This window comes from Convolutriloba macropyga, chromosome 13 (assembly GCF_964194025.1).
Source record: "Convolutriloba macropyga chromosome 13, txConMacr16.3, whole genome shotgun sequence".
NCBI lineage: Eukaryota > Metazoa > Xenacoelomorpha > Acoela > Convolutidae > Convolutriloba > Convolutriloba macropyga.
This window is the reverse complement of record NC_134480.1, coordinates 15,386,693-15,407,375: the sequence shown is the minus strand read 5'-3', so window position 1 is coordinate 15,407,375 and position 20,683 is coordinate 15,386,693. Positions and strand designations below refer to the sequence as shown.

The 20,683-nt window shown below is 34.4% G+C and overlaps 1 protein-coding gene and 1 non-coding gene across 2 annotated transcripts in view; both read right to left on the bottom strand.

Annotated features, from left to right (window-relative positions):
- Window positions 1-5,337: 5,337 nt before the first annotated feature.
- LOC142351923 (paired box protein Pax-3-like) overlaps window positions 5,338-20,683 on the bottom strand; it is a 30,288-nt gene continuing 14,942 nt past the window's right edge. Inside the window, exons 2-3 of the mRNA XM_075404179.1 lie at window positions 8,721-8,862; window positions 5,338-5,768 (exon numbers count right to left, since the gene is read on the bottom strand). Coding sequence (XP_075260294.1) covers window positions 5,590-5,768; window positions 8,721-8,862 — 321 coding nt within the window. The 3' untranslated portion in view covers window positions 5,338-5,589. The remainder of the gene's footprint in view (window positions 5,769-8,720; window positions 8,863-20,683) is intronic.
- Window positions 12,293-12,364, bottom strand: Trnai-gau (transfer RNA isoleucine (anticodon GAU)). Its single transcript has one exon. It is a non-coding gene; the product is annotated as a tRNA-Ile (tRNA).

Sequence of the window (20,683 nt, the reverse complement as noted above, 5' to 3'; positions counted from 1 at the left end):
ACCTCTTAAAAGGTATCATAACAAGCAGAATGCTATTAGTTTTATCTACAATAACCTGTTGGACAACATAAAAAACCTTAAACTAAACAAAAACAGCTGTGAAAAGAAGCACCTGAACGAAATCACTCGCTTAGCAGAAATGTTTTCACTCCTTTGGTTTTTGCTCTCCTTCAGAAGAAGATGTTTACAAAGAAACAACTCTCTTCTCTTTGCTCTTCAAATTTGATGATTGGAATAAATATTTCAAATTTCATTCACCACGTGAACTTCCTGTTTCTTTGCTCGCTCACATAGCTTGCAGAATTCCGGAAGCGACTCGAAGCATCAGAGCTTCACACAAAAACCGTACATGTAGCTGCATTACCTTTTGTCTCAAACATTAACTCTTTACCTCCCCAACGAGAAATACCTCGAAACTTCAAATTTCCAGAAACATTTGTTAACGTTAAAAGTGACCGATAATATTAGGATAACTGCGAGGCTCGAAAAACTGACGTGGTTAAAAATTGTCATTAAATAATTTTTGATGCCTGTAACTCCGCACTCAATTCTCGTACCCAAAAGCATCGTGAAATCTGAAATCACTGGGCAGATAAAATTCTTACAATTTCTTAGAAACTGGATTTTTCAAAAGAAAAGACTTAAATTCGGGATTCAGAAAACCACTACATGTATCGATTTGGAATCAATGCAATTTTGACAAAGATGATATCTAGTTCTGTCTTGGTGAAGATATGATACACAAAAAGAATTGTTACTGTTGCAAAAGTTAGCTAATCACTGAAAAGAAAAAAGAAACAGCATATTGTTTCAAGGCGAAAAATTGCAAACAGCAAAATTATGTTCAACGGCAAAAAGTTGCATTGGCAAAATATACAACGGCAGAAATTGCAACGGAAAAAATAAACGAATTGTATTCCAAAAAAATTTAACGGTAAAACAAAACCGAGACCACAGAGCTTAGCAAGAAGTATTAATCAGCCAATTTTTTTGGAAAATGAATTCCGGCGAGCTCTCAGTGCTGAATTTAATTAAATGGCACCATTTGCAAACCAAAGAAATGACAAAAATTAATCTCCAAAGTAATAGGCAATATAACTTTATTTTTTAACAACTGCACAAAGTAGATCCAATAAAACAATGGGCGTTAGGAGAACGATAGAATCATACAAGCTAAAGTTTTGAGAATACGGACACATTGAATGAAACATAAACAAAAAAAACTACTTGCTTTTTGAAAGTTAAAAATCAAACAGAACAAAATTGAAAAAAAAAATACATTTCATTATATGACTTTTGCTACTTGGGGAAAATTTTCGGTCTTCCTCCTGCATAGATTAATAATATTTAAATTTGACTTAAACGAAGAATTCGAAGATGTGAAAATGGAATAGTTTTGCAAAAAAATGTCACAAATTTTTTAAAATAGCACCTCTAGATATTTTAAAATGAATTTCAAAGAGTCAACGCCATTATATAACTATCAATAAAGTTAAATTCAAATCCTTTATGGTTCTCAAAAAGACTGCTGTCTTTAATCAAAACCAAAATACAAACAAAAACAGAAGAATTGACAGAAATTGCTAAAATCTTATTAGCTTAGGTTCAACATATGTAGATTTTTATAAAACTAAAACAACTCACGTTATAAAGAAGAAATGGAAGCATAAGTTATCAAAAAGATGTTTTTTTCATTAATTTTTGAACTAAAAGTCCCTTTTCCGATCCGAAAATGAAAAAAATTAATGAAAAAGCCGAAAATAACGAAATAAAAAATAACACTGTGCCCAATTTGAATTTTAGACGCATGCTTCTCTCAAAAATACTGTAATATCATTTTCTCGAGATTACATTTCAAAACAGCATCCTTTAAAAATATACAAAAACCAAATTATAAAAAACTTGGCCTAATGAACAAAACCGCCTAAAATTTTGTTTATATGCGGCTTTCTGTCAAAGAGACTGCAAAAAGTCATTCATTGAACTTAGTGCATGATAAAAAAACTTCAGTCACTCAGAAAAATAATTGCACACGGCAGTTTTAATAACTTTGGCTTTTAGGTCACAACGCCTTCTGAACGAATAGTACATCTGCTAAAAAAACTTCAAGAAAACCAACACCCCTCTTCGAATCATAAAAAGCGAAGACCGAGCTACTATGCGCTGCTAATTGAACTTGAGCTACGCTGTTTTTTGCGACCAGATGTCGCTCGTGTGGCCTGTCAGTTTTTCTGGTCTATAGAAAGACCTTTTTCCCGTGAAGATAAAAAAAATATTTGACAGAAATCGAGCAACCAGCTCTGCAAAACATTCAATTTTGCAGCGACAAAGATCGAAAACTTCTTCGTGGAGAGATCATTTAAAAAATCTTTCTACACTTAAGCTCTCTTTAAAGCTATGTTACTTGAGCTCTCACTTAGCACGGTGTCATGACTGAACGAACAATTCAATGTAATTTGGTGTTAAGAAAAATGCCAAAGTTGATAATATTTTTTAAAGTTATTTTCATAGCTGCTCAGCTGGAAGCTAAGCAATGCTATATTGCAATACTCTTAGGTTTTTATATTTGTCTTCTCTCGCTCTTTTCGTTGCATTTTTTTTTTCACACAGGAAACTAAAAACAGAAAATTTGGTGCACCTTTTCAAATTCTCTTGTGCCTGGAAATTGTTACACTCAGCGGAATTGAATTTTAAGACGCCTTACGTAATCAATTTTTGATTAAAAATGATTCAAACCACTCTTAATTTTGCTAGCATTAAGGTCATGTACAATTTATTTGAAGTCTTCCACTGTCAATAAAGAACTTTTCCTTAATGGAAGATCTTAATAATAAGGCAGCGCGACTGAAATGAAAACTGCCGCTTCTGTTATCGGAACAAGAAGAAAGGGATTTAAGCTTTTTGAGTGTGTTTGATTTGAATCGCGAATAATCGGAACATGATTGGTATCAATCTGTATTCTACGGCTCACCAGTCTATTGCGCTTCTATATTTAATTTTAATAGAAACTGTGGTTCTTGCGTAATCGCAGCGGAACAGCGACAGCCCTACAGTAGCCTGCTCTCAGTTGTCCTCTTTCTTATTATTACCCACATTTCGGACTAATATTTATATGAGCAGCATTGCTCTTTTTGGTGACCATAGCCACTTTTTTTTGCGTCTGAAACTTTCACGTGATACTATCATTGCAGCCAAAATTGATCAGGCTATTGTCAATTTCAATCTATGGTTAAGTAAGAGCTCATCCTCACACAGACATCTTTTCGGAAGCAAGGAATTGAACTCTCAATCCGTGGCGTTTGACCCACACACCTTACCTCTCGGCTATCACGCCACCATAGTTGTAAGTATGTTTGCTAAACTTAGTAGTTTGGGAACCACTTATGCTTTTATTGCTTTTATTGAAATTTTTGAATTTAGAAAGTTTGCTTATAGAAAAAGGTTATGTGGAATTAGGTCATTTCTGTCATGAATGAAGGCAAATTGTGCTCAATACTTTTTTCACCTGATTTTTCCTCGGACAGTCACGTAAACAGCTGACCACCGCTTTATGAGGATTGGGTTTATGAAGACCATTGGCGCTTTTAGTCAATGTCATGCAAAGTTAAGAGCAATTCTTTTCGTGTGCGTGTGTTTGTACAATTTTTTACACAGTTCTGATAACTTGCTCTAGAATATTCTTCCGCTCACTTGAGTGATTTGATTTTTCGCCTTTAAAATGGATATACTGATCAAGCCCTATGGCGTTAATTCTAAACCCGATGACATCTCCAAAGCCGCTGAAGGAACAGCGTTTTTTGAATACAGGGGATTTTACTTTTTGGTACGCTTGGACAACTCGTTCACCAATTTATTCGCCTCTATAATCCCAAAGAACTCCCAAAGTTTATGCTAGACCGAATCTGACCCCCAGCGTGTTGTTTGAAACTGCATTTTCAGACTCTAGTGGTTTTGTTTCTTTTCTGTCGTTGTTCCATTCTCTTTCTCCAAGATAGCGTTTTAAACTTCAACAATAACGGTTAATGACTGCATAGCGATAACTGGGGCTATTATTGGTTTTAATTTGCATTTGAATTTTTGTGAATTAATACTTAGTAATCTATTACGTCATAAAAAGCAAAAATTATGTGATACTGTTTCTAATAGTTGGAACTCAACTCCATTAACCGTTTGTTTTTTGTTCAGAACATAGCGTAAGAATCTTAATGGTTGTGTTTTTCTTTTTAAAATATCTTATTTTTGTAAAAGTGTAACACACTGCGTTTTTCCTTTCGCGTATTTTTTACAAATCACAAGTTTTATTTGATTCTGTTCAATTAAATAGTTTGAGTTTTGTTAGGCATCGTTTGAAATGTGTTTCAATGTTTCTCCTGCTTATTGTTTTTTGAACAAGTTTTTCTACTGAATAGTTTAAAAGAGGACAATTGATTGAAGGACAGTTGTGCACAAATAAAGTTTAGTCCTGAGTATTTTGGGGCTAATTTCTGATAAAAATTTAAGTTGATACTTTAATATTAGATATAGGCTGTGATCCAGAGTTTGGGGTCTACAAACAAACCCCATGAAAAAATCAACTATTTATAGAAACGAAATAAACCCCACGGAATTAGAACCCCATTTATTATTTGAATGGGTCGGGAGAATTTGTTCCGTGCTGATGATTTCATGTCAAGTTCCACGAGCTACTAAGTCCTCTATTGCGCTGCTCTTTTTCAGTCAAGGGAGGTTTATTTCTGTGGATTTTTTGTTTTGTTTTCTATCCTAAAAAGATTCCGCTGAAAGATAATGCAAAAATACAAATAACTTTAAAGCTGGTAATTTCATTTGAAAATGTATTTTGTCCCCAGAAAGAAAGCATCAGCAAACTGCGATTGCCATTTTGCTCAAAATAATATTAAGATGATTTTTGAGTGTCAAGTTTTTATCTATTTGTATTCCTAGATCTGTAGCTTTCGATTTGTCCCCCAAAATTGATGGCTTGGCCGTTATGGTTTCCAATACAAAAATATGATATTCAATATTAGTTAGTTTTCATTCAAGTAGATATCTGTTTTTTAAAACCTTTTCTTTTTAATTGCTCTTGAACGCAGTTCATAGCAATTATTGTAAACTTGTGTGTCTTTTATATGCCATGGATCGGCCACCCGCATTTAACCACATCAAAGTCACCTCATATTTTTTGAGAATTCTTTTTTTGGGTCTTTCCCATTATAGCCCCCCCCATTATGGTATAATTACTATGATTGGGGGGGGGCTATAGGTTACATGCCCACTAAGCTGGGGGCTATAATGGGAAAGACCCCTTTTTTATAGAGAAGAAAGATCAATGGCCCTAGAACTGTATTCAAAACTCTGAATATTTTTAACAACCCTCTGCAAATTGAATCCCTTCTTGATGACATTCAAACGTCTTTTTTAGCAATAAGATAAGAATGTTTTTTTTTGCAAGCGTGCTTGTACATTGCAATCTGATAAGATAAGCGGAGCTGGGAATAGAGCACATAATGAAAAGTTTTTTTTTGTTCACGATGTGAAAGGTAAACAGTTTCCTTATTCTTCCATGCTCTATTCGAGCGACTTGTTCATCCTCTAATGGGAATGGTAATCGTGGGAACCATTGAGAGTGTAAGCTGGTAGTTGTACGCCTGAAGATTTCTTCACATTTGAGGGAAGTGGTTGTGCTATGGGAGGAACTTGGTGCCGTCTACTCGCATTGGGAGAAGGGAAACTTGAGCGGTTGGTGATACTCCCATTTATTGGTCGCTGCTCTGAACAGAAAATAAATCTCGTTACAAGAAAGAAAGTGTATTGTATAATGGAAGTTTCAGGCTAAAACGTCTGTGTACTAGCTAGATTTATGTCAGATAAGAAAGCTTTAGTGTGTAATAATAATATTTTTTCTGATTGACCAAATAGACACTATAATGAACAATTTTTTCAAATATTTAACAAATTATGATCATTCTAGAGAGCACCAAAACGACGTTCTGAGTTCTTTTGGGTTAATTTCGAAAAAAGTTTTCGTCAGAAAAAAAGTTCTTCATGCATGGCCTAAACAACAGTAGATTAATTTTGTTACTAGAAGATTTTTACAGTCTGATCATGTGGACTAGAGCCTGGAAAGTTCTGTGGGATGATCTAGAAAGTCTGAACAGAGCCCTTTTCAGAGCCCGTATGGCCTGATCAGCGCGGTGGAAAGTCTGCTCAGAGTCAGGCTCATAGTGGTCGCTGATTATATTGTGGTCTAGAGTCTGGATTGGATAGTTTCGGGATATAATCTGGATAGGCTGAACAGCCCTTTCCAGAATCTGTACGGTCTGATCAGAAACCATTCGAAAGTCTGGATAGTCGGCTTAGAACCAAGACGTGCAACCGAGAAAACGGCCAGTCCCCCGAAAAAAAAAGATAATTGGGACTGTTTCTTTTTATGAGAACTTAACTGATGACCATCAAAACTACGCGAAATTCTAAGTTTTCGTAATTGCTGTTGAATTGAAAAATTTAAAAGTCTCTCGAATGAGAGGCAATTATTGCAAACTTGTGTGTCTTTTTTTATGCAAAGTTTTCGCTTGACCGTTTTTGCCTTAGACTTTTCAAGCACTTCATTTTGATTTTTGAGTGATTTCAATCGCTCTCACTCCGAAATCTAGACAATCTAGACAACAACAAAGCACCAGGGCCGGGATACATCAATGCTTGGGCATTGAAATCCGGAAAATATGCTATTGGGACACATCTTCAGATTATATTTAACGATTGTATTCAAGAGAAAGTTTTTCCAACAATTCTTAAGGATGCACACATCACACCAATTTTCAAAAAAGGAGATGTTTCTGTTTTAACGAATTATCGTCCAATTTCTGTAACACCAACTTTTGCAAAAGTTTTTGAAAGGCTTTTACTTAATCAGTTATTAGAATATCTTGAAAAATTTGCGCTCTTGAACAAAAAACAATTCGGTTTCCAATCTCGAAAGTCGTCTACTGATGCTGCTCTTTACTTTATTGAAAAAATAATAGGAAATATGCAAGATAACGACACAGGTGCTGTGTTCTTAGATCTTGCAAAAACTTTCAATTCAATTTCACATGAAATCTTTCTCAAGAAAGCTGAAAATTTCAACCTCTCTCAATCAACAATTTTACTTCTCAAATCTTTTCTCGAAAATCGAACACAATGCGTAAAACTGGGTATTGACTTATCAGATAAATTAACTATTAATCATGGTGTTCCACAAGGAACTGTGTTAGGACCTCTTATTTTTCTGTTATATGTCAACGATTTTTCTGAAAAGCTGGAAGGTGAAAATGATGTTGTTCAATTTGCTGATGACACTAGTATTATATGCAAATTCGAACGTAATGAAAATATTCCCCAAAAAATTGAAAAAATATTAGAACAAACAGACAAATACCTGACAGAGAATCAACTCACATTAAATGCCGATAAAACAGAGATGTTATTCTTTACAGATCATACTAATTCGGATCCAGAAATTTCTTTTAAAGGCGAAGTTATCAAACCAGCTCATGCATGTCGTTATCTGGGAGTACAAATTGATTCAAACTTAACCTTTGAAAATCACCTGAATTCAGTTTTAAGCAAAATGGCTAATGCAATTCGTTCTTTGTATCTTGTAAGAAATCAAATACCTTTGAAAATAAGAATTGATGTTTTCAAGTCAGTTGTACTCTCTCATCTTTCTTTCAGTGGAGTATTCCTCCAAACTCTTACAGTGAAAAACATAAACCGCATAAACAGGCAAATTAACTGGGGGAATAAAAGTTTGTTATTTTCGTCAAAAATTTGAACACTCCATTGATCTTCTCATTAAGGATCGTATCCTATCAGCCGAATTGTTTATCTCAAAACTTAGCCTAATGAAGCTACGAACAGATATAAAACAATGGGAAACATCCGAAAATTTTAAAATGTTTACTAGTCGCCATAACGCCAGACAGAACAACAGAACAAATCAAATTATTTTAAAAAAGAAAACGAAAACGAAGTGGAATAACAAATCTTTAATCTTGAAAAGCGTTCAAAAATGGAACAAATTGCCCTCTTCAATAAGAACTTTTAACAGTAAAACTTGCTTTAAAAATGTTTTAACCGAGTTTTTGCTCGATCAACACAGGAAAGTACCCGTTAATAGACAAATAGGAGCCTTCAAATCCTATTTTTACCTATAAAAACGAACAGCCACAATTTGAAGATTACTATATTAATAACAATGCTGATTAATTTATTTAACATTTTAGAGCATGTAGATATCTAACCTTAGGGTTATAGTCTGAGTAATTTACATGTTTCAAAAAAAAACAAAAAAAATAAAGTTTGTTGTCCAACAAAACCGAATGTTGACATGACAAGGGCTTGATAGCCGAGTGGGTAATGCCTATGTCGAAGTGAAGGAATTGCAATCAGTAGGTCGGGGGGTCGAACCCTACCTGCGCGTGATCTTTTTGCACCTATAAAGAAAAATTTACCCCCGCCTGTCATTTGAGAGCAATTTTTCCGGCGTTAGTTGGTTTATGTTTCTTCGTTTGGAACTAACATTTATACTCAAGAACTCAAAAACAAAGCAAATATTTTTTGGAAAACAATGCATTATAACATTTAATGGCATTGATCGGAGTAGCCCCAGTATCAAGGGGAGCGTATTCGCAATGGGAAGAATACAAAATTATGCGGTGGAATAAAGAATTGGTTTAACAAACCTGCATCTGTAACTTGAGTGTGGTCCGCTTTTGGCACAGTTTTTGGCCTGATTTTGTTCTCGTTGCAGTAAATTGTTCTGAAGCCGATGTCTGTTCTTCTCTGCAGTGAGTCCAGAAACCCCATTTGTTTCTCTTTGCGAGCCTAAGATAGAGATTCATATAATAAACTGTTATGAATTGTTCTGTGCTGCATTTTTGAGCGTTTTGTTGATATTTTATTTTCTGCCAACTGTTCCATTTTTTATTTAAAAAAATTGTTCAACAAACTAATGACGTAGATATTAATGCGCCCCTTACCCCGTACTTATCTTTCACTAGACTGGGGAAGAAAAGCATTGTGCAGTCTTTTGTTCGTTTATTCATCGGATTTTTTTTTCGTTTTGATTTGTGCAAATAAAAGGAAAGATCTGTTTGTTCACTAATTTTTTCTTGTTGATTTGTTTCTTGAATGTCTCTTAATAATTGTTTGCCGAGAAACTAAAGTCAAACACACGTCATCGATGTCTTTTCGGACTTTACACAATTTGGAATACTAACATCATTACTGATAGACAAGCTTTAAGGTAAGATATCAGAGGAAAATGAAAATAGAAAAAATGCTTAACCGCATTTTTTTTTTAAAAAAAGCGCGTAAGAAGGCAAGCAAAATTTGTTTCAGCAAGTTTTAACTGGTTGCAGTAATATAAACTCAGACCAGCTCTGGAAAGTTAACTTGGTCTTTTCCACTGCTGGGTCTCAGAAAGAGAATAAAGTCTGATCTATACTTTTGGCTGCTTCTCGGGGTTTTTTGAGGATGTTTATTGAGGCCTTTTCCAGTATTTTACAGAGTACCATGTCAGTTATTATTAAGAGATGCACAAACAACGTATGTGATAGTAAACGAAAACTCTATCATCATTACTCAAGGAAAAAACCAGAGCAACTCCATCCTTTATGTTTTGCGAAAATACTCAATGTGCAAAAGCCAAAAATTATTCCTGATTTACGTATTTCTCTCTTTGTTTACCAGGAAGTGTTACCATAGTCAACCATGCGTGGTTATTTATAATTTTTAACTGCAATCGACTGAGTTATGCCCCATGGATTTGTAGAAATTAATGTCAGATTACGACACAACCAATTACGAGATCAAAAAACGGCTTGCGCGAGTCTGTGCGAAAAACACAATGTTCCATCATACTTCTGAGGTTTCTCAACAGAACTTCTATTTGACATCAAATAGCAAATTTGCTGAAGATTATCCTTCTGAACCCAAAAGTTTTGTATTATAAATTGACAAAAACGTATATGCACTTTTGAGGAAGATAGAACTTTAAAAAGTTTTAGAAAAAGATCTACTGGGCCCATAAATCCTAATTTCCTTATCGAGTTTTTGTATCAATTTTTCTTTTATAACTTTATTATGTTTCCTTTTTCAAATAGTTGAAAAATAGTACTTTGTATGAAATAAAACTACTCTGAGAACTGTAGTCTTCTCTCTACGATGAGTTAAGTAAAAAAAAATTACGGAAAAAATCTTGCCTTCCGGATGTTCCATATTTTTTCAATTAAATAGTTTCAACAATTAATCTGCGCATTTTGAAATGGTTATTTTTTATTCACTGAAAAATTTTCTCATTATTGTCAGCTAAATCTTTATTTGATTACTTTACAGTTATGCTATTAGGTAAAGTGTTTACTGCTGAAACAAGGCTGTAATGTCAACCGCTATTTAGTCAATGGCCTTCTGAATATAGTGGACGCCGTGTTGATCGACAGGAAGTTTGGCGACACCAAAATAATTTAGCCGACAAATAATATCTGATTTATTGAAGAATGCTGCAAACGCAGATGCCATTTAGAAGCACCAAATTATGTAAATGAATTTTAGGCAGGGAAAAACAATTGCGTTCAAAAAAGAGGTGTAGTTATTGACCTAATTGATGCATATTAAAAATGGAATTTCAGTTTATAGATGGTAAAAATCCGGATCAAGATCCCACAATTGACAAATTGTAGTTTTGAAATCAAAAAGAGACTGCAATAAAGACTGCCAACCGACGTTATTGATGAATCCATTCGAGAACCAAATTTAAAATAATTGACGCCCTACAATAGCCCCCACTACTGAGCAAAATATGTATAAAATTTTTGAAAAAAACCGTTCTGAAAAGCGTCGAAAATAGTACTACAAGTCCTTTAATACACACCAAAGCAATATCAAATCAGAAGGAGTCAAGTGTGATTAAAAGAAAAATTGCCCAAAAATTTGACGCGGTTTTTTTGCCAGAAGATTGAAAGCTAAATTTTCTGGTATTTGTAAGATTTATGTATATTTGAAAATATCAGTATTGCAATGTAAAAAGCATTTGACCGACCCATAAGCCTGAAAACGACTAAAAAACGACTAACAAATGCAAAAAACGGACATTGGGCTGCGGTAACAAGCTTTAAACATCAAACCCACATTTTTGGACAGCTATCAAAAATTATCGATCGAAAAAAGAAAACTGTCCAAGACTGGCAATTTTTTGACACAGTAGAAGAGAGCCTGCTTCCTCGTAGAAACGTCAGCAAATTCAATTAAATGCCAAAATCCTTAGCCTTAGGTGCTCATACTTGAAGGCAACTATTGTCGTTGAAAACTACTGATACTCAATTGCCGATAAATGTAATTTTTATTCCTTACTCAATTCAACGTTGAGCAATCAGAAAGCTTGTCGACTATCCTAATCATTTTCGGGTTGTCGCCTGGCCAAACGCTTTGTCGGCCTATTTCCCTACCAGCATTGATAGTAGTAATATAGTGAGCTACACTCCCCGGGGGGGGGGGTGAGGTCCCCCATGTATTAAGATAGGGTATAGCGTATTTTTCGGGATTTGGGTCCTCCCTAACTTATTAAGATAGGGAATGAATTAGCATGTATTAAGATTAGGTATAGCGGTCTTAATGTATAAAGATTAGGTATAGGTTGCATGTATTAAGAGTAGGGTCCATGTATTAGAATTGGGTATAGCCGCCATGTATTAAGATTAGTTATAGCCGCCGACATGTATTAAGATTATGCGCCGACATGTATTAAGATTAGTAATAGCCGCCGACATGTATTGAGATTAGTTATAGCCGCGGACATGTATTGATTAGGTGCCGCCATGTATTAAGATAGGGTATAGGTTTTGTGTATGTATTTGTGCATGTACATTTTCTAGTAGTATAGTCGGTGCAAATGTGGGGGTTAGGTTCGGAGACGCTCCTGATAGGTTGAAATTTTGAGGGGAAAATATCAATGTTTGTGTAGTTATTAAGTGTTTACTTGAGAACAAGAGAATTGGCGTGGGTAATTAATTGCTGTAATTATGTGAGGGGTAATTATGTGACAGGTTGAATTTTGTTTACAAATTTTATGTTATTAAATTGTGAAATTAATTGGTGGGGGTTTTCAATTACCCTAGTTATCTGAGGGGTAATTATGTGACATGTTGAATTTTTGTTTACAAATTTTAGGTCAATTGCAAAGATTGTTCCCCTAATTGTTTGAATCAATTGTGTAACAAATGTCTTTTGCGCGCTGATTAATTGGAAAAAGTCAAGATAGCAAGAGGTAGTTTTGATCTACCGTCCTCTGGGTTATCGGCCCAGCGCGCTCCCACTGCGCCATCTTGCTAATTACATGCATATATGCATTATTTTTTGTACATTATTTGAAAAAGATGTTAAATAAAAGAAAAAAATGAATTAAAATAGTATAAAATGACAGACACAGTACAAATTATGAGCATCAAAATACAAAATTACTCAATTATTTACAATAAATTGTATAAATTTCAATGAACATCAAGGTACACTTAGCCGAGTGGTTAATAAAGTTCGATAAAAAAAGTTTAGAAAACTCACGAGAAACAGTTACGAGAAACATATACTATCGACTTTATTAACTTCAGCTTACTAAATACCAAAATGAACACTGCTACATATAGTTACTTATAAAATTTAACACATGTACATCATGAATATTGTTCAAGTTGGTTTGGAAAAACTTAAATAGTTGAAATGCTGCAAAAATTGCGTAGAATCCACACAAATTTTGCATCTTCTGAAGTGGTCGATGTATTATTTTTTGGTACTTTTTACCTAAAAATTTGTAATGTGTTACTGATCGAGCCAGAGAATCCGCATAATAGTAACTTCTGTTGAGTCGAGCAATCAATATCCAATGTTCACCGACTTCTTTACTCGAAGCAGTGTTAATGATTGCAAAGCTGAATTTGGGTAAATTTGGAATGAAATCTGCTGGAAACGATCCAATGTATTTGAATTTTAGCTCAGGAATTCGTTCAATAATTTGTTGAAGAGATTGATTATCCATGACAAATAATCTTCTGTTTCAATTCGCAAGCTCCGTTTGAACAGGGATTTCTCAAATTACAATCAAGTTGAAATGATTCGTTCTTTTCAATAAAGCAACAATCTTTAGATTGGGGAATTTTACGTATCAGATCTCCTGTAGATTTACTTACTCTGTCTTCACTATTACCTGTGACATCGGGATGAAAGATAATTATGATGATTAAAAGTCCCAGGAATACTGCACAAATAAGGTATACATATAAGTTTGGAGTAGGTCTACCCCAATTTTCATCCATTTCCTATCTTGGTATTATAGTGTGAAAAGGGTTGCAACTGGGCGATGAAAGTACATATCCAACAAATGTTCCAACGCAGAAGGCAATAATATAAAAACCATAAAAAATTGAGAAGAAAATTAAAAAATCTTTATTAATGCAGAGTTCTTCAGACATTCTTAGCAACTGTTCCAAACTGATCAATTTTAACTGTTGAGATTCGTTCTCCGAGAACAATTAACTCGGTAACATTGGTTAGCGGACGTTCAAAAAACATTTCTAAACGAAGACTTCCCCACTGAGTTCAGGATAATGAACATTTTCACCAGCATCTTGGAGTGATGTGAGATCGAATACAAGCACATAATGATCTGTGAAGAAACCATTCGGTAACGCAGGAATTTCTTCGTTGAAGTTCATTGCCTTCATTGTTGTAACATAAGCTCTACAATTGTTGGTTGTATCAATTGAGACAACAGCTCTCCCCCCTCGAACAATTCTCAGCTCCCGCAGTCCAAACTTTCGATAAAGAAAAGGATTTTCTTGAAAATGTCCGGTGAATGCTGAATTAGTGTTCATTGCTATTGCAATTCGTCTGATTGGGGGCATTATTGAAAACATTTTCCTGAATAAATTGATTTTGTCCAGAAGGAATAATAAATGTTCGCGCAATTGTCTCCATAAAATTATAGCAAGCTGGTTGATGTGTTAGTTGATACTTGATTGTCTGGTGATAGACCTCATTAACGACAACACGTCTCTTAAAAAGTGAACAGTCAAGAACTCTAAGGGAAACATGTGGATTGTAGGAAATCATGTAAAAATATGGTCTCGCTCGAATCAATTTGAGTCTAATTTTTGTATTTGGAAGTAATAATTTTTCACATTGAAATAAGTCGATTGCAAGTTTACCATATAAGGTAACCCCATCTTTCAACAAAAGCTCTTCTTCCCTATCTATGAACGGACTTTTTTCATAATCACTAGGATCTTTCTCAAATTCGTATCCATGACAAGCCAAAGTTCCTTCATTATTCATTGTAGAAGCATTGAATTCATTGGATATCAGAGCTTTGTGGCCATAGAGTCCGTTAGAGTTGTACACTTGTTGATTGTTTAAATACACTTCGCAGTTGGAGAAAAGAGAGTGTATAAAGTTGTTGACATGAGTCAAATATTGCAAATCATCATCAGTGAAAGTCATACCCATATCTGGTTTTCCATGCTCCTCGTTTTTCATGAAATCGTCAAATAATCTTCCCTTTTGTAATCCAACTTTAATTTGTAAATGAAAATCTCTCATATCGAGATAAATACTTCTATCTGTTTCAAATTCAAATTCAATGCTGCTTTCATCCAATGAAGTGCTGGGATAAACTTCTTGAATATGGGATGATTCAATTGGTTCCAAAACCGGAATTTTGTCAAAAATCTCCGAGCAAGAATTTGTAAAGTGTCCATAACGGAAATCACTGTCATTTGTTGATCTGGTATTCATTTTAGTTTGGTAAAAATATCCCTCCTAGTTCGATGACGTCGACTGATTTTTGGCGAGCGTTTTCGAATAATACGTCGTTTTCTAGGTTTTCCTCCTCCTAGTTGTTTACGTAAAGTTTTCTTTCCAACATCTGTGGCTGCAGATTTGAACTTTTTCCTTCCAGCTAATACATTTCCGATTTCTGGCGCAGCTAATTCAATCAAGTCAGCACCAACTCTTTTAGCTGCTGGTACAACATATCGTCTCAAAAAAGGAATTACAGTTCTCCCAATTGTTTGTGCTAAAGCTCCAAATCCTCTTCCCCTTTGTCTTGAATAACCACGAAAATACGATAAATCACTGTCTGCAACCATTTTTTGTAAACTTAATTTTAAAAATGATTGTCTGAAGCTCTTCTGAACATCAATACAGCTCTTGTTACACCTACTGAATTGAAGGGAACTTTTTTACCGTATGAGTCGCGGAGCTCAAGTTTAATGCTGTGGAAAGAATTTTTAAGAATTTTTTTAATTTGTAGATTTGGGAAGTTTTGATAATTCATATATTGTCCAGTAGATATTGTGTCTCCCTTCTTAATTTTAGAAATAAACGGAATACATCTCAAAAGCGCGGTTTTTGTATCACCTACAATATTGTATTCAACAATATCACTGTATATCATGAGAGTATGAATTCGAACAATATCATAGGGAAATTTAGGAAAATCTGGTCCAGCACCACTCATAAAAACACACATTCCGTAAACAGCTTCCTCACACCCAAATACGTGACAGAGATCAGTACTGAAGGTGACTAGTAACGAGTTTTCTTTAGGAAGGCTTAGGGATATTCTCTGTGTAATTCTGTTGACATTTAATTTGATTGGGGTTTTCTCATACTTTTCTCTTTCCTGAATTTGTTTGTTCATTTCGTTCACAATATCAGATATTGATGGATATAGTCCTGCATCAATTGTATAATAATCGGAAGGTTTTGTATCTGGAGTTGCAGCATCTAGATGGAAAAATTTTCCATCTGTAATATTCTGGTACAAAGATAGATATGATAGTTCGGTTATTGCCACCTCCCATTCTCCTTCAAGGTTAATCTGTTCGGGAAGGAAATTGGTAAAAGAACTCAATGTATTATTTGGATAACAATCAAAGGATGCGTTGGAAACCAGCTCTACCGTAAAAGAGTTCATCACTAAATGATACACTTTGAGAGCTCTTGTTCATAAAATTTTCCTAGTATTTCATCACCCTGCTCTCCCTTGAGGTTGTATGTTGGAGGTTTGTACGTAGCAATCTTAACAATTTCAAAGATTTCACTCGTGAACTGTGACTTGTATCCTTTTCTAAAAGGAATATCGTATTTCGAAATTCGTACTTTATCCCCTACTTTAAACCGAGTTTTTTTGTATTGTCTGATCGGATTTTTGTAAAAAATTGATAAAAAGTCTTTGTTTTTTACTTCCTTTGGAGCTTTACCTGTAGATCTATTTACTCTACTATTCATTGTATTTAGGAAAGATCCCATTTTTACAAGGTACTTATGCCCGTTTTCTTCCATGAAGCGATAAATAATGTTTTTCAAAGATCTGATAGCTCTCTCAGCTACGGCAGCTTTTGTTTCACTTCTCGTTGAATAAATTTTAATTTTCTTTTCTCCACAAAATTTCCGAAATTCGCCACCAAACTCTGTTCCTTGATCAACCCATACTTTTTGTGGGATGTTGTTTTTTCGTAGCATTTTTTTGAAAGCTGCTACAGCATCTGTAGAATACTTTGATTTCATTGGTTGAACACGGACAAAACGAGAAAATACATCAACGCAGATTAATAAATACTTTACTCCGTTATTAAACTCTGACAATTTGTCCATAAAAGCTAAATCAAGATACCAAATTTCATTTATCCGCTTTGCAAATGCAGGTAATCGTCTAAAATGTCGATTTGCTTGACGGTATTTTGTATAGGAATTTTTAGTGTGGAGAAAGGAAATAACCTTGCCTCTTGATAAACCGCTCGCTTTTTGAAGATTTCTAACCGATCCAAATGCAGCTTTTCCTTCTTTGTATAATCGTTGAAGTTTCGCTTTTTCAGATTTTGAAAGGGATCCAACTCCCTCTGTCTTTGCTTTTGGCATCCTTGTTTACAATTTTGCTCGGACTTATCCCTGTAGCATCAAGTATTGTGTAATATATATCAGGACATGCAATATTTTTCCTCTTCAATGCGTAAATAAAATCGGTAAATGCTACATTTGTATCTCTTCCATCCAGTAAAATGGAGTCACTGAGGGACAGCTTGATTTGAGGACTTTTGAGTATTTGATCTACAACTGACTCGTTTTTGAATGATTTTGTGTTAGTGTTGATGTCCTTGTGAAGAGAATCTAAATTTTGTGGAACGAAGTTAACTTTTTCCTCACTCTCGTCCAATTTATACTTATGTAATTTGAATTTTTTTTCGTAAAGCTGTCGAGGAATCAGAACAAACTGTTCCATTTCAAGAAAGACGGTTAATGATAGACGGAGTTAGAATTGATATAAGTTCTATTCCTTTCCTTGAACTTAAAACTGCTCTTCTTTTATTTATTCCAGTTCTTTTTAGAATAAGCTGATGAATTTCGTCTTGATACTTTTTTACGTCTCGTTTTTGATTATCTTGCAGTTCTCCTCTGAGCATGTTTACGATGCACTCGTTTAGGAACTGAATAAATTCTTTCAGACAATTTTTTAGGTAAGTTCTTTTGAAGTTCCGGGAATAACTTTGGAACGTTGTCAGAGTAGAGAGATGTTGTGTGCTCATCACTAAAAAATGTGGTCTGCTGTTTATGTTGTGGAAGGAAAAAAATTGAAGGAATCGATCCACTATTTGTACAAAATCGAAGAGAGTCGACTGTTTTGGGAGTTTAATCAATAAGTAAATGACCATAAGGAATAGAAGTTGCTTTGGTATACCAATCTTTTAATTGTGAACCTAATCCCAACTGTTGGCTCAGAGTGTTTATTTGCAGTACATCTCTAGGAGATTTGAACAAGACGATATGAGTATTTTGTAACTCTATATCTTCCTAATCTACTCTGATGAAATAAATTGTGTTTGATGTATATTGTGCTGAGTCCTTTATGTCTTCCAGCTGTTGCAATTTTAACGAAATCTTTAGAGCTGTAAATCTCCTCACAAGAGTCGTCAAAAATTAACAGATACTTTGTTCCGTTATTTGGGAGGTTTTGAATAAACTCAATGTCAACTCCTTCTATGAACTCAATATTTTTAACATCTTTAGACATTAAACCATAAAGAGATTGATAATGTTGATAGAAGTAGTAAATTTTGTCGAACTCTGGTTGAAAAGTTCCAATTGTTAACTATTCATGTATAAGATGAGATTTCCCAGATCCGCTTGGACCAACCAATGAAATAAAAATTCATTCTTTTGTGGAAATTATCTTGTTCATAATTTAGGTGAAGGTAAAATACAACCAACTGTACTAGAAAGGATTGCAATCCAAACTGTTGTTTCTTCACACGTTGTAGCCAATGTTATTCGTACTGTACAACAGACCAGAATTACGAGTATAACAAAAAATTGGGACAGAAAAACGACTAGAGACCTATTACAAGTCTGTTCAAAACATTTCCATGATTGTCGTTCCTGATTATTATCATCAAAGACAAAATTACCCAAATTTAATCCTTTATCTGTATGCTCAGTCATTTAAACGTAATCATTGAGACGATAGAGAAAATGTTTCAACTGAATTGTGATGTAAATAAATAAAAAAAATGAGATAAGCTTCTAAACATAAAAAAGAAACAAACAACAGCGACAGCCAAAACACTGTCTCTTCACAGGAATTAATAACAGAAAGCATAAAAAAGGAGAATAAATTCAAAATTAAGAAAAACGACAGAATTGAAATGAAGAATAACTGTGTAACGATAGGACAAAATTTGTTCAACTTTCTCATTTTTGAAGCAACTTTTCTATGTTTTGTAGGCGAAAAAAATGATTTTAAAAATTAATTAAAAGACAATATGATACATTACAATCAAAGTATATAAAAATTTTTACAAATATTAAATTTTGTCAAAAAAATTAAGAACCCAAGTTCCATAAGCATAAGCTTTCTTCTCTGCACAGTGCAATGTTTTCTTGTGTCGGTAGGGGTAGTTACTACTTTCCCAGATTGTATCTTCGTTGGAAATCAACTTAGAGGCTTTTGGACATCCAAAATCGTCCAAATTTTCCACATCCTTACACAAATAATTGGATAGGATTTTACATTTCTCCAATCCTTTGGCAAAGTATTCGGTTGTAGGAGAACAATGTTGATGAATTATGGTTGGAAGATCTGAGTAATCAACTTTTCCATTATTCCAGTTTATTCCATGTAAATTCTTTTTGTTCCACTTTGCTTGAAATGTTGGCTTGTAGTCATTCGGTGGGAGGAATGTATATCCTAACACAATTCCGTCCTTGAAAATTCCCAGCTCCTTGACAACTGTTCCCTCCAAGCACTCAATATCAAACACAACGAGAGTCATCCTCTTTTTAGCTGAGATAATTGACAAATGATTAACAATCTAGTATTTTAAAAATATGAGGATGACAAACTTTGATGTAGAGACAAAAGAATAATCCAGTTATATGACCTAGAAGACAGGAGCTGGGTAATTGCGGCAGCATGTAACAATAACCTGGTCCTTCGTCTGTTGTTGTTTTCACAGCTCCAGCAGAATCATGTAAAATTGCATGTAGACGAAAAATTTTTGATCTAGCTAAGAAAAAGTCCAAAAGAGAGTTTCCATATCCAATTCTTCCTCCGTGAGGAAACTTTTGATCAATTTCGTCCAGATCGACATTTCGGTCCCAAATTTTACACGCTGCGAGAAAACAGTTTTTACGTTTTTCGTTCGTAGGGAACATTGAAAAAATGCTTCCGTAACAATTGAAAATGTTTACCAGAGTAACAATATTCATTAACTCTGAGTTGTTTCGTCCAAAATAATGCAAGTCTTTTTGTAATTTTCTATATAGGAAAGAGGTGTTGGTAGATGATCTACTAGATTTTTATACTCCTCTTTTTTCAAATCAATCTTTGTAAGAACACTCCACTGATATCCGTTCCAGCGATGTTGAGAAATGGAAATTTCTTGTTTGTCAGAACGATATGTTAGAGTTGTTCTGCGCAGCCCATTATGAATAACCCACTTGAATTCAGAAATTTGGGACTCTACGTCTAAATTATCCAAATTGGGAAAATTTTGCGCTTCAAGAACTGTATGTGAATACCTTTTAAGCTCGTGATGTAACCTGACGTTTTTGTGGGATGTTGTTTTTTCGTAGCATTTTTTGAAAGCTGCTACAGCATCTGTAGAATACTTTGATTTCATTGGTTGAACACGGACAAAACGAGAAAATACATCAACGCAGATTAATAAATACTTTACTCCGTTATTAAACTCTGACAATTTGTCCATAAAAGCTAAATCAAGACACCAAATTTCATTTATCCGCTTTGCAAATGCAGGTAATCGTCTAAAATGTCGATTTGCTTGACGGTATTTTGTATAGGAATTTTTAGTGTGGAGAAAGGAAATAACCTTGCCTCTTGATAAACCGCTCGCTTTTTGAAGATTTCTAACCGATCCAAATGCAGCTTTTCCTTCTTTGTATAATCGTTGAAGTTTCGCTTTTTCAGATTTTGAAAGGGATCCAACTCCCTCTGTCTTTGCTTTTGGCATCCTTGTTTACAATTTTGCTCGGACTTATCCCTGTAGCATCAAGTATTGTGTAATATATATCAGGAAATGCAATATTTTTCCTCTTCAATGCGTAAATAAAATCGGTAAATGCTACATTTGTATCTCTT